This window comes from Anser cygnoides, chromosome 1 (assembly GCF_040182565.1).
Source record: "Anser cygnoides isolate HZ-2024a breed goose chromosome 1, Taihu_goose_T2T_genome, whole genome shotgun sequence".
NCBI classification, from domain to species: domain Eukaryota; kingdom Metazoa; phylum Chordata; class Aves; order Anseriformes; family Anatidae; genus Anser; species Anser cygnoides.
The window spans coordinates 29578585-29592380 of NC_089873.1; the positions used below are offsets into that span (position 1 = coordinate 29578585).

General features: G+C 37.0%; 1 protein-coding gene across 1 annotated transcript in view; it reads left to right on the forward strand.

Moving 5' to 3' along the window:
* Positions 1–12960, forward strand: part of BMT2 (base methyltransferase of 25S rRNA 2 homolog) — a 35670-nt gene extending 22710 nt beyond the window's left edge. The window contains exons 4-5 of the mRNA XM_066991611.1: positions 4604–4718; positions 9680–12960. Of these exons, the coding sequence (XP_066847712.1) occupies positions 4604–4718; positions 9680–10309 (745 nt within the window). The 3' untranslated portion in view covers positions 10310–12960. The remainder of the gene's footprint in view (positions 1–4603; positions 4719–9679) is intronic.
* Positions 12961–13796: the final 836 nt, after the last annotated feature.

Sequence of the window (13796 nt, forward strand, 5' to 3'; positions counted from 1 at the left end):
CCATAGAAGTCAAATACTAGTTTCATTTGTAAGGCTGTTGTGGTTTAACCCCAGCAGGCAGCTCAGCACCACGCAGCCACTTGCTCACCCTTCCCAGGTGGGATGGAGAAGAGAGAGGTAAAAGCGTGAGAACTCATGGGTTGACATAAAGACAGTTTCCTGGGTAAAGCAAAAGCCACACGCACAAAATCAAACAAGGAATTAATTTGCTCTTTCCCATCAGCAGGCAGGTATTCAGCCACTTCCCTGAGAGCAGGGCTCATCACGTGTAGTGGTTTCTTGGGAAGGCAAATGCCATCATTCCTGCCTTCCTCCTCCTTTACTCCAGCTTTTATTGCTGAGCGTGACATCACTTTGGTCAGTCTGAGCCAGCCATCGTGGCTGTGTCACCTCCCAGCTCCTTGTGCACCCCCAGCTTCCTCACTGGCAGGGCAGCACCAGAAGCTGAAAAGTCCTTGGCTCTGTGTAAGTGCTGCTCTGCAACAGCTAAGTCGTTGGTTATCATCACCACTATTTTCATCAAAACCCAGAACTCTTGGTAAGCACTGAGTTAGCTCAGAAGTAAAAGGTTCCATGATGGTTTTAAAACTTAAAAAAGACCAGAAGATGTGGAAAAAAAAGTAGGTAGCACTCCATGAGATCCCAAAGGTAGTGGTAGAAAGTGCCATGGGAACCAGAAGTGCAAGTTGTATTGCTGCTCAGAAAGGCACTCAGCTACTTCGATGAAGCCATTTTCAGATGCTCATGTTGCTCGCCTCTTTGCAAGACTAAAATTGGTGAATCTCACGGAAATAACTAATGTGGGCATACAGATGAAAGTGGAAAAGGACTGGTAATATGTTTTCCCCAGTACCTATTTCCATCCCAGGAACAGTTCTTATGTGTCTAACATTGCATCTTCACCTGGTGTGAAGCTGGACTTCAAAGTGGTTCAGTCTTGAAATACAAAAGTGGCTGTTATCTGCTGTTTACTAGCTTCTCCCTTTGTTCTGTTTGAGTATTGTTGTCTTTTTCCATCAGGTTAAAGTCTTGATTTTTATCCTTAATGGTAAAAATCATAACCTTCTTGCATAGATTCTTCTCAGGTGTTAGGTTGTATCTTAAGAGACAGTTAAGCCATCATTCCTTCTTTCATATAAGTGTATCTCAGCAAGCTAGTCCTTCCCATGGAGTGCATTTATGTCTGGACGTTGCTAAAGATTTGAGATACACCAGTGTCGGCACTCAGAACCAGTTGTATAGCTTTGTTCTGCTCTTCTGACAACAGCATAGGGCCTCGGAATTTTTTCCCCTCCCATCCTTGGATAAACAGTAGCTTAATAATTGAAAATTGTAAACCAGAAGTTCAGCATTTGAAATGATTAATGACAAAGATGCAATGACTTTCCTGGTGGTTATAGAACTATACTCTAGTTTCTAGTTTCCATCTACTTCCAAGAGGAAATGTCACTTGCCTGTACAACACCTAGTTAAAAATATGTGCATTTTTAAGGGGGCTGATAATCAAGAACTGTAGTCCATTCAATAAAGTTCTTGAAATAAGCAAGTGTAGGATAAGTTTAAAATGGACTCATTTCCAGGTTACGGACACTTCTTCACCAGTTCCTGATCTTTATTCATGTTTTCTGCCACTATATTAGTGCATTGGAGAGCTGTGGATTCAAGATGTGTTTGGAGACTACCTACAGTGCAAAGCATTTCTCTTACTTTTCATATAGTTGCCTTGACTGAAAATCATTAGAAACGGGGTTGAAGGGTGATTATCAATGAATTCAGCAAGACTGCCTTTGTAACACAGTAATTGGCTCACCAGATCAGTGACTGTCACGTAGATGACAGTTATGTTTTCACTGAGGAATCTGACTTGAGAGTTGTAGTGTTTTTTTAAAAAAAAGAAAAAAAAGAAAGAAAAGCAGGTGTCTGCAGCAGTGGTCTGAAGACCTCCAAAATTAATTGAAGCACTTAACTAAGATCGTGTTCTTATTGATAGAATAGATAGAACTGGCAGCATGGGAACTGCTGTTAAGTTTCTCACTGCACCTGTGTTCAGAGGGGCAGCAGAACCTGACAAGCAGCAGGAAAGTCAAAACACAAGTGAGCACCTGAATCTCTGCTACTGTTAAGGTTTCAAAGTGTATTCACATTGAATTTGGAGTCCGGTAGTCTTACCAGAATGAAAGAGAAACCTGTAATTGAAAGAACACCTATTAAAGTGAAAGGAGAAACTTATCCTTGTCCTGTATCAAACATCTTGGGATCTGTTGTCCATTAGTGTAGAAGAGATGGCTTCTGCTCAGCTTGGGATACAGGGATGTAGCTATCCAGAAGCGTGCCGTAATGCTGTCAGAAGTAGTCTGAGCGGTGCAACCTCTTCACTGAGTCAAAAGCAACACCGCAGCCAAGAATGTAGGTTTTATAAGAGGGAAACAGAATGCATCACAGTGATTTTTCATTTTACCATAGGTGCAGTGGGTTCTCCTGGGGATTAGCAGGTTCTGTATTCTGTTACTTAAAATTAAGTCTAAGTATTTCATCTAACACTTTAAATGGAAAATGTTGAGACCTTTAGAGGCTGTTGCTCTTCTTTATGGGAAGTTTTCTCTGAGCTGGACTATAGAATCAAACTCTCATTTTGTTTCTTGTGGTCCCATGCATCTTCAATTATTTTGCTGTTACTGTTAGACTAATATAGAACATTAGTGTACATATAGTATTTGAATGAAAAAGTCTAAGCCAGTAGACTTGACGTGAAAAAGACACTAAGCCGTTAGAGTCTGTATTTGCTAGACAAGGAGGAGTGCTGCTCTGAGAAGTACTAACGTTACATGGAAAAAGACACCGCTTGCCTTAAGCCCATGTTTGTGATTTCTTGCCACATGGATCTCAATGGTCCTTCTGTGTCGTTCAATCTGTTGCACAGATTACATTGTCATTGGCATCCAAGTTGGGGAAAATTTTTGCAATCATCTTCATTTTGAAATCCCACTTGGCGTCAGCTGTCTCACAGGGTAGCTTGGCAACGTGTGTGGTTTTAACTGAGACTTAGAGGTAATCGTTGTGCTGTTTGCCTTGGTGGTGCTGGTAGTTTGACGGAAGAATTCCCTGGATATTTCCTATGTAGAAGGAAAATCCGTAAGATGGGTAGTGTTATTCAGCTGAAGGCAACAAGGAATCTTCTCTTGCTTCTCTAACATCATCTTCATGGTAGGTCATTGAGAGTTAAGGAAGAGTTTGGGGAGGAACATAGAGAACTCTGATCTCTTTATTGCTTCTTAAAAAGTTTTTCCGTGGTATTGCTTACAGTTTTATTGTTGATGTGAGTACAGCCATGGCTTTTTTGGACTCCATTAGCTCTGTAGATCTGTTTCTGAAAGTTTTTGCAGTTATGTTTCTCTAGGGCTGAATCTTTCTCAGAAAGGCAACAAATTATATTTTGGAGGTGCCAATTTAGAATTGGCTACAGAAACTGGAAGCAAAAAGCAACACTCACTCACTGGAAAGTTATCAGTCTCCTCCCTGCGAAAGCTATGAGTTCACTTCTGTTTGCCTCCGTTAACGGATTTTGGGTGTTCTAGGTTCTTACAAAACATAACGGAAAATTCTTAGCTATAGCCCTGTAAATGGTCCAATAGAAGGAATTCAAACTCTTGAGCACTAGTGGTCCAAGTGGTTATTGCTCCAACTTCACTCACCAGTTTTTAAGTTTGTGGTGCTGTACGGACTGATCCAACTTTCATAGCACCCACTGAAAATTAAAGTTGGAGTGAAGCTCAAGCAGTCATCCATTTTCAAAAATGCTAGCTAAAAGAAAGCTAATAGAATATTTTTAGATATTTTGCATGGAATAACTAGATGTTTTCACATTCAGGGATATTTTTGTTTACTTTGGAATACAAGTGGATGTCCTCTGCTTAAGCCAGTTATGACACTTGACTTCGGATGCCCTTTAAAATGGGGCTGACGAGTAGGTAGGTCATGGAGTGCTGTCAGTTTCTCTTATGTACTCCTGAAACTTCAACTCTAATGACTTGTGTCAATTAAACGTCGATAAGTACCAGAAAAAGGTAAGTGGGGAAACACAAAGCGATAGAGAAATTACTGATCAGCATGAGTAGTGGACACACTGGTTGCCATTTTACTTTGCTACTATAAGTACAAGTTAGGAGGAAGTTTTACACTCAGAGGCTGGGAAGGCAACAGAACAGGCTGCCCCGAGCAGCTGTGGATGCCCCATCCGTGGAAGTGTTCAAGGCCAGGCTGGATGGGGCTTTGGGCAATCTGGTCTGGTGGGAGGTGTCCCTGTCCATAGCAGGGAGGGGTTGAACTACATGGTTTTTAAGGTCCTTTCCAACCTGAGCGGTTCTATGAAGTTAAAGTATTACAGGTACTCTTAAGGTAAATTTTTCAGCTTGAGGGGATCATCTGCTTTACTGTTCTTTTGATTCTTTAGACGTCTCAGCAGTTCAGTTAAGGCATTCACTTATATTAGTCACTGCTATAGTATTCAACAAGAATATCTTTTATGTTAATTATGTGAAATTGTAATTCAGAATATAGCTTCAAAAATAACACTTGATAAAACTGAATTCTTGCTGCTTCTTAGGTTGCTTCACTCCTTGGGAAAGATCAGATTACTTGACGTTGGTAGCTGCTTTAATCCGTTTTTGAAGTTTGAAGAATTTCTGACAGTTGGCATAGATATTGTTCCAGCTGTTGAGGTATGTAACATTTACTATGTTTGATATAAATTTGGCTCTCAAATATCTTAGAATACTTCAAAATGGCTGAAAAAAAAAAAGTTGTTTAATACTTCATCAGTATGTATCCTAAACGTCTGTGTTTTAAAAAAAAATGGTGGTCCTTCTATTACATCCATTCCCATGAACAGGCTTCAAAATAATAGCTAAATGTAGTTTGATTTTAAAATACGTTTTTGTTCAAGAGTTATGCCTTTATAATGCTGTTGTGCATCTTAAAACTGGAAAAACTTTAGCCATCTTTTAATGCAGTTTCAGATGAGTTCTTGCATCTTAAAAGCCGTAAATGAAAATTGAGTAGGCTTGTGCTTAGACTTGAACCTCTGGTAAGCTGCATTTGCTGACAGAAAGAAATAATCAGTGCCTCTACTAGGTGTATTTTTTGTGGGGAGTTTTAGTAACCAGAAGTGCTCTATAAAGGGGATTTTCAGTTTATTGCTACAGATACTAAACTGTAATTCTGAGGACAAGATTACTGTTTAGGGAACTTTGTAAGGTGAGTAATACATTTGGGGTAATGCAACAATACAATTGTTTCACTTTCCCTATGTAGTAAGATTTCCAAATGCATTAACTTTGCTGTAATCATGTTTCTTCTGTCTTTCCCTCTTGATCTGACTTTTTTTGTCAGTCCTAGTAGTATTTATTAACCAAGCACACAGTATTAACCAGGCAAAATGACAAAGTGGAAAAAGGAAAAGATACATAAAGGAATGAATTTCTGTTAGAAAATGTGAGACCTTTTACCATACATACCTTGCAAACTTCTACGAAGCTGAATTTTTATAATAGCTTAAAATTAAAATCAGTGGCATAAGGTAACCCTCTCTAGATGTGGAGAGGTACGAGTACAATAATACAGTTAACTTGAAAGCAGTCAGTTTTCTGTTGTTTGCTGCAGCGTGGTTTACATGCAAAATAAGTGACATTTTGTTGTGGTCACCAGGTTTAGTTCCCTAACACCTAATTTATCTCCAAGCACATATATATAAAAAAAAAAATAATAAAAAAAAAGATAATTCTTTAGAAATATTTGAGTCGTATAAATTGCTTTTTAAAGTAACTCAGTGCTGGTTTCAGCTAAAACACAAAGCAACTATTAATGGACTTCATCTTGCCTAATTTGAGGAATAGGCATCAGTTGCCCAAGCACAATTGCTTGCTACCACTGGAGATGCTGTAGGACATCAGCATAGGGTTGTTTCTTGTTCATGACGTGTGATGTGAAGGAGATAACATGCCATTGTGAAGTGGCATTTAAAATGGCCATACATGGCAAGTAAACTTCAAGCTGAGATGTGCGCAGCCCAGGTGTCTACATCCAAGGTTCTATGTTCAAATTACTGCAGGTCTGTTAAAACTAGAATCAGCGAAACTTAAAAATCTCCTCTTTCACGGTGAGGTGAATTACGTTCTGATCTCATGATCCCTGATCCTTTATTGACTAGCTCTCCAGTGACTGTAATAGAAGCCTAGACACCTGAAGTTACATGACACAAGTCTAAACATTAATTTGAGGTTATACATAATTAATATTTTACTATGTATTCAGTCATGCTATTTTCCTTTAAAAAAATTACATTTCTTCTTAAGAAAATAAGTTTAAATTTAGAGTGACCAAAATCATTATTGGAAAAGTTCTAGACAGGTTACTTCTGTGGATGTAATTGAGGAATACAAGTAATCCAGGCCAGACAACAGAAGAGAGGGGCTAGTCAGCATTTGTGTAATTTGTGTACTAACCAGTTCTTCAGGCTCTCTCCCAGTGCAGTCGAACGATAAGATAATTGATTTCCTGCATTCCGACATAGCAGCATACCTTGATGACAGGAACTCACTGGAGCACTGCCGTACAGATCAGCATGGTTACTGTGAGGCCTGCCTCAGGTTCACCAGCTTCTCTTACTGCCATTCTCTTGGTACCTTGGTGTATTCAGGGCACCTTGCAACTTAGCGTTCTTGGAGTAAAAAGGAACACAACTGGTGCACTCAAATGTGACCTCTGTAGTAAGTTCAGGCCCACCTCCAAACTAGAATTAATAAGCGCTGATGTATTTGGGATGACTCTGCTTTGAGCTGCATCAGCAGCGTAACCTGAATAAATTTATCTCTTGGCCAGCAGTTGTCTGCGCTGATTGTAGGATTTCAGAATAACAGCCAGAGGGCTCTTAGGGGAGTTGATGTTGTCTTCTGACCTAAAAAATCGATGCACTAACTTAGTTGTTGAAGTTGAAAATAGAAGAACCTGTAAAACCTTCTCATTTAGCTGATCTTTTAGGTAAGATACCAAAATGTTTTTTGAAAGATATTGAAACATGGAAGCTTTTTAGGAAGTCAGTTTGTTAAATAATGTTGAATAAAGAGTTAAATAATTATGTATTAATAAGAATAGGCTAATCCACTATCGGTATATAAATATTTTAGATATAGAAGTAGCAGTTGAGTAAAATACTTCAGATAATTTGAGGAATTTTGAGTATGTAATTGAAAAATTGTCAGAGGAACTAAAATGTTTATTTAATAAGAGAATCATAAAATCACAAACAAAAGAATAAATGTCTTCACAGCGTTTAGAATCTTATTATACAGAAAATGCAACTGTGTGATATGAATGCAAAAATACATTTCTATTAAACGTTCTGGGTGTGTGCTTTGTGTGGTGGGGAGGGGTACTGCTCAAGGGGAAGAGAGACTAAGGTAAGCAGAACAAGTTTCTTCTTGACTGGTGCTTTTGTTGGTCACTCCTTCAAACACTCGGTGACACAAATATTCCAGAGAATAATTAGCAGCTGTTATTTTCCTACAGGAGTTTCACTTGTCTACTTGTCAGGGGAAAGGAGAAGGCTATAATTGAAATGAACGGCAAATCTCAATTTGGTGAAAGTCCCAATATAATTTTATAGTGCCGGGAAACAAGCTGAATATGCAGCAGATGTTGTATTGGAGTAAATACAGTCTGAGACAAAAAAAAGTCTGGGATGGTACTGACGTTAAGGAGAAAAGACAAGTTGGATTGAGTTCTTAAATGTCACTGTACGCACTGAAATACGAGTTTGCTGTTTCAGCGTCTAGAAAGACTGTAAGATCAGTTCAAGACTTGTGCATCGGGAGTAGCAATCCCCACTTTAGCAGCATAGCAACATTTTTGTCATAAAACTGTCTTGCAGAGTTCAAATTCCCCCTGAAACATATTTTAATCATGAAATTTTCTTCTGCATAACTGTTTTATTAGTATCTTTCAACTGCAGAGAAATACTTGCAGTGTAATTTTTTTCAGCTGTGTATGTGTAGCCTTTAAGTCCTTCTCCTAAGCAAAGTTAGCATGTTACCCTGGAAAATTATTTTCCAAAGCACTATTCTTCTGAAGTTGTTACTATATATCCTGAAGTTACTACTGTTGATTTCCTGTTCTAAATAGTACAAGGAAGCAGAATATAACCCTGCAGATATAATGATTGTAATTATTTCCCTACGATCAAGTAATTTTAATTAAAATCTATCTTGAATTATTTTTTCATCTGTATCGGAGGCCAAGATTAAAGCTATTGAAAAGTAAATTACAAATTTTTGGAAGATTGATTTACTCTTTCTAGTTTTCTGCATGTTCTCTGGAGAGAATGTGATTTTATATATAAAGAAATGTTATCTTCTACTTGGGAACAACGACGCATATCAGTTGCTTTATGAATACCTTTGCAATAATGTTGATTTGTTTAATATTGCTTCATAAAATATGCTAGAAATACTCTGGGGAGGGGGATATGAAAATGCAGCAGGTCTACCTCCACCTTTCTGATATGCTCTGGAGAATGTTTTGTCTCAGCTCTAATATTCACGTAGCTGTTTAGCAGTCTGTTTTTCCACTGCATGTTCTGTAAGCATTAATAACAATTTTTGTTTCTATCAAGTTGCAGCCTTGTATCTCAATACCTTTTCATGAAAGAAGTCAGTACTAGGCTTTGAATATAAAATGTCAAAACTTAAGCCTAGTGAATAGCCTACTATTTTATGTTTTTTGAGTTCTCTGTGATTAAGGGTGTTATGAATTTGTTCTTTTGTATGTTGTATCAGGGTGTCACTTTCAGTCTTTGACAGCTTGAGCACACAAATGATTAAAAGAAGAATTTAAAACTCTTATCTTGCCCAAATGTCTACTGGTAAACTTTGCATTTGCAGCAAGGTTAAAACTTGTACCTTCATCGTTGTTACAAAGTAGTTAGTGTACTGTAACTTTCTGATGTATTTTGCCTTGCAATAGTTTCTTCCCTTTTCTGTACCAGGAAGGAACATCTCTTTTTTCCAAGTGATCAAATTATGAAGCCTCTTGGATTCTTTAAAGAGCTAGTGGAAATACTGATAATGTTGAATTTAATTTCCTATTTACTTATTTCAGGTTTGTTTGTTTTTAAAAAAAAATAAAAGGTATACAATTTAAAACCCAATATAGTCTAGATTGGAATTTTAAGAATTGCATTGTTTTACTCTATTGTCGTACCTTAACATGGAATTTTATTGGCAATGCATGATATACTATGAAAGCATGGGATGTGGGGGAAACGAGCAATGTACACTCATCTGAATTCTTTTTAAATCAATTGTGAGATAGTTGATTTGATACATTCTATTAGGGCTTTCTATTTCATTTCTTTGTTTTAAATGAACAGTTCTCAGCTATCAAATCTCCACTAAATTGCTGCATATCTCAAATCATTCTTGGCAACTGTGAAAGCTAGTAATATGCATTACTTTTAAATTGCTGTTTTAGAGTGCTTGATTTAATAGCAAGAGGGATGTTCAGCGGGCTTGAATTTTCCTCAAGGAATTGAAGAGGATGTTGTTCATCATTCTCCGGGTGTGAGTTGTATTTGCTCTTTAAACTAACCTTGATGTTTGTTTGTTTTCTGTTTTTCTTATTTCACCAGAGCGTATACAAATGTGACTTCTTGAATCTACAAATTCAGCAACCTCTCCAACTGGCACAAGATGCTATAGATGCCTTCCTTAAGCAACTGAAAAATCCTATTGATTCTCTACCTGGAGAACTATTCCATGTCGTCGTTTTCTCGCTCCTCCTTTCTTACTTTCCATCACCTTATCAACGATGGATATGCTGCAAGAAGGCACATGAACTTCTCGTATTAAATGGCTTATTGCTTGTAATAACTCCTGATTCATCTCACCAGAATCGCCGAGCTATGATGATGAAAAGCTGGAAGATTGCCATAGAGTCCTTGGGTTTTAAACGCTTCAAGTATTCCAAGTTTTCTCACATGCACCTGATGGCTTTTAGGAAAATCTCCCTTCAAACAACAAGTGACTTAGTTAGCAGGAACTATCCAGGAATGTTATATATCCCGCAGGATTTCAACAGTATAGAGGATGAGGAGTATTCCAACACTTCCTGCTACATTCGATCAGATACAGAAGATGAACAGCTAGCTTACGGTTTTATGGAGCTACCTGATGCTCCTTATGACTCAGACTCTGGAGAAAGCCAGTCTAGTTCAATTCCTTTTTATGAGCTCGAAGATCCTATATTGCTTCTAAGTTAATGTAGTAGTTGACATGCTAAGTCAAACCTCTTGCTTAACTAATTTTGCTATACTAACGTGGGCTCAACACACAACAACGGTTTGCATAAAGAAAATGCAACGGTTTACAGAGTTTGCTATTTTTTTCTACTTTTGAATTTTAAAATTTATTCTTGTATGAAAGTGAAAAAAATACAAGTTTTATGCAAATGACTCTTGTCATAGCATAAATTGCTGTTACTTTCTTTAGAATATGTATCACTAATTTTCTTCCAGAAAGGTACCATTCTTTTCTTTAGTGCTGTGAAGTGTGAATTCTATTTAATTTGCTAAATGTTGTTTCAATATTTTAACTCTTAATGTGGTTGAGCATAAGGCACTGGAGTTGTTGGGCTTCTGAGAAGTATATGTAGGAAGAAATAATTTGCACTTTAATTAAATGTGCAGATAGGTTAAGATGCTTGGTTACACATGTCCCTTTTTAATTATGGAACAAAGCTTTCTTTCCAGAATTTCTTTTGCTCTGGTTAAGCCTGGGCTGGAGAAACTGTAATGCACATTTAATTTTACTTTAATTGCAGCCTTCTTGAGATAACACCAAAACACTGGAATATATTAATCCATAGTCATACATGTTGTGTACTTTCATTGCATAAATAGCAGATAGACATGGGATCTCTGAAGAGGTTATCCCCCAGACACAGAGAAGTATGGTACGTCTAGACAATTGTTTCACTTCAAAGCTGGAACAGGGTTTTGCAATTTTCAGTGTACAAGCACTAACATACATCAGTATTTCCCCAATGTGTTCTGTATTTTTTTTTTGGGGGGGGGTGGGAGTGGTGGTGGTTTTTTGTCATGTTTTAAAGTAAATTATTTATGTGTTTTAAAAACAAACTTTCTTTAATTTGGGAGGTCTACAGTTAAGAACAATTGTATGATAACTACAGACTGATTTTGTTTAAAAAAAAAAAAAGGAACATTTTCACAAGATTTTCAAGGACACATGTATTTGCACAAAAGACATTCAGACCACACAACTGAAGTTAACATACACTATTTCATTTGCTTATTTGGACCCCAATCTTCTGTTTAGTTAAATGAAAAACCCATAGCTGTCTGAAAACTGGTCTGCACTGTAAGAAGGTAAACCAAGTTGTTTATGTTTATGAAATTTTTTAAATTGTGTAATAAATTTGTGAGTACTTTGCCGGAAAAAAATAATCTGTTCAGCATTAAAAATAGAGGATTCAGTATTAGTTTAGCTTAGATTGCCCTCCATTTAAAAATGACCAGAATTTTCAAATTTGAATGTTAGGCTTTAAAATCTATAAGTGAGTGCCTATCAGAAATGATTGGAATTAGGTGCCGCATCATGGATTTAAGACTGACTGCAGCAACATGGTAGAAAATACAAATACAGTGTAAAGTTTTGTAGGTGGAAACACACCTTACAACATTTCAATCTGCCATGTTATTTTTATAATACGGATGTTACCAGGTAAACTGAAGTGTTAGTGTGGATTTTACAGTAGTTGCTACAAAAATGAAAACTTTCCATTGAAGTTTTGCACTGAAAGTGCCAGTTTGACCTGTCTGTTTTTTCTTGTATACAACTTCCTACGAAGAGTCATACTGTATTGGTCCTACTTACACTCAAACACGAACTGGACTGCAATGCTTTATTCTTTAATATAAGCTTTCTGTGTCTCTTTTCATAAATGTGAAGTGTCCCCAAACATCTGATTCAAAACTGTTATTCGATCTGAATGATATAGTTGTATACAAACCAAACACCTATACAGCTTGTGTATAGTGGAAAAAAAAAAAAAAAGACAAGTTATCGTGGTTGACTTAATTTTTATGGAAAATACCTAATGAAATATACAACAGATTCAAAAACAGCTATAACTCAGTGTTTGCATCTAATGCAATATAATGCAAGAAAATACCATTTCACTTTCACTAAAATGTTCATCAGTCAAAACCTCTCTTCTTTCACTGACTCCAGCAATGCTAGTGTTAAAGCTAAAATATTGGTGCTATAAATAAAGCTGTTTTTAGAAATCTAATCTGCACATACTTCAAAGTCTACCTAGCATTTTAATTGATATTCCTCTAAAAAAAAAAGTTGTGTACCAGCTGACAGAAATGTTGGCATTGGTCAATCTAAATTGGTTTGTGATTCATACAAATGAGCCAATATTTATCCTTAAAGAGTTTAAAACATAATTATTTAAAATTTAGGCCTTCTTGGCAGCTCGGTGACACCATTGTATTTGTGGTTTAGGGACCTGAGATTTGTAACAGCTTGGTTTTCTTGCCGCTTATTCTAAATACCTGAAGTGTTCTTTCTTTTTCTTTTTTTTAACAAGGGACAGTGGATTGTGGTGGAGAATGAAAGTCAGTTTTACATAAATACTTACACCTCCCTGAACAATACTAGTGATAGTGGGAGTTGTTGGATATTTAGATTTGGTGCAAGAGGAATGTTTCTAGGTTATGAAATGTTTGAAAATTTTGACTGGGCAAGAGATGACACATCTCTTGTTCTTAAGGTGCTGGAGAGGAAAAAAAAAGTGTATTTGCATTTTTGTTGTCTTTATGTCACTACTTTTTGTGAACAAAGCACATTTATTAAAAAAAAAAAACTTTAAGACATGTTTCTTTGAGATGTGGGTGTTCCGTTTCTTTTTCTCTTGCAGTTGGTTTACACTGAAGTCCAGTAAAACCAATGCACAGTTCTTATTTTCAAGAAAGCACTTGGGTTTATTTTATAAACTGGAATCTAGTAAAGAAGTTAAGTTGAAACTGATGTACTAAATTTCTACATCTCAGTTGTGGCGTGAGCTTTATGGAAGTATTTCTGGAGTTCCTCTAGTTGATCTTGTATCATATTTATTTTCTGCCTACTTACAGTGTGACCACTTAGTAATGCAGTTCCTCTTTCCATTCTAGATGTTCTTAATTTCCCCTCTGTCATTTTGAAATATCTTTGCAGCAGCTACAGTAAGTTTGCCCTTTGAAGTCATTCCTGTATTCCTCCACATAATGGTTTTGAGTTCTGCAGGTGCTGTGAAAGGATGGCAGTGGGAAAAGCAACCCAAAGAACTGAAAATGCAAGGCTCCTAATCAGGTCAAGATTGTAGGAAAATTAAATTTCAGCAGATCTTAAGTGTGCCCCTAGCACTGTAGAGTTTAGCTGGTGTATTCTGGATCCCTTGCTTTACAGTGAAGATTAAAAAGCGTCGTTTCACAGGATTTTCCTATCCTTTTCTGCTTCAGGGAGACTTGCTGACTTGCCTTTGGAAGTGATTATTAAAAGTGCTTTTAATCATACCTCCACTAATCCACAGCACATCTTTGATTCCTTGCAAAGTTGGGTTATTCAGGTTCCTGCTCCTTTATTCTCACTTTAAATTCATTGTTTTATTCCTGTGGAATAGTGGGAAGACTTTTAGAAGGGTTGCGTTTAGCAAACTTGCATTGAAAACTTAGCTGCTTTTTC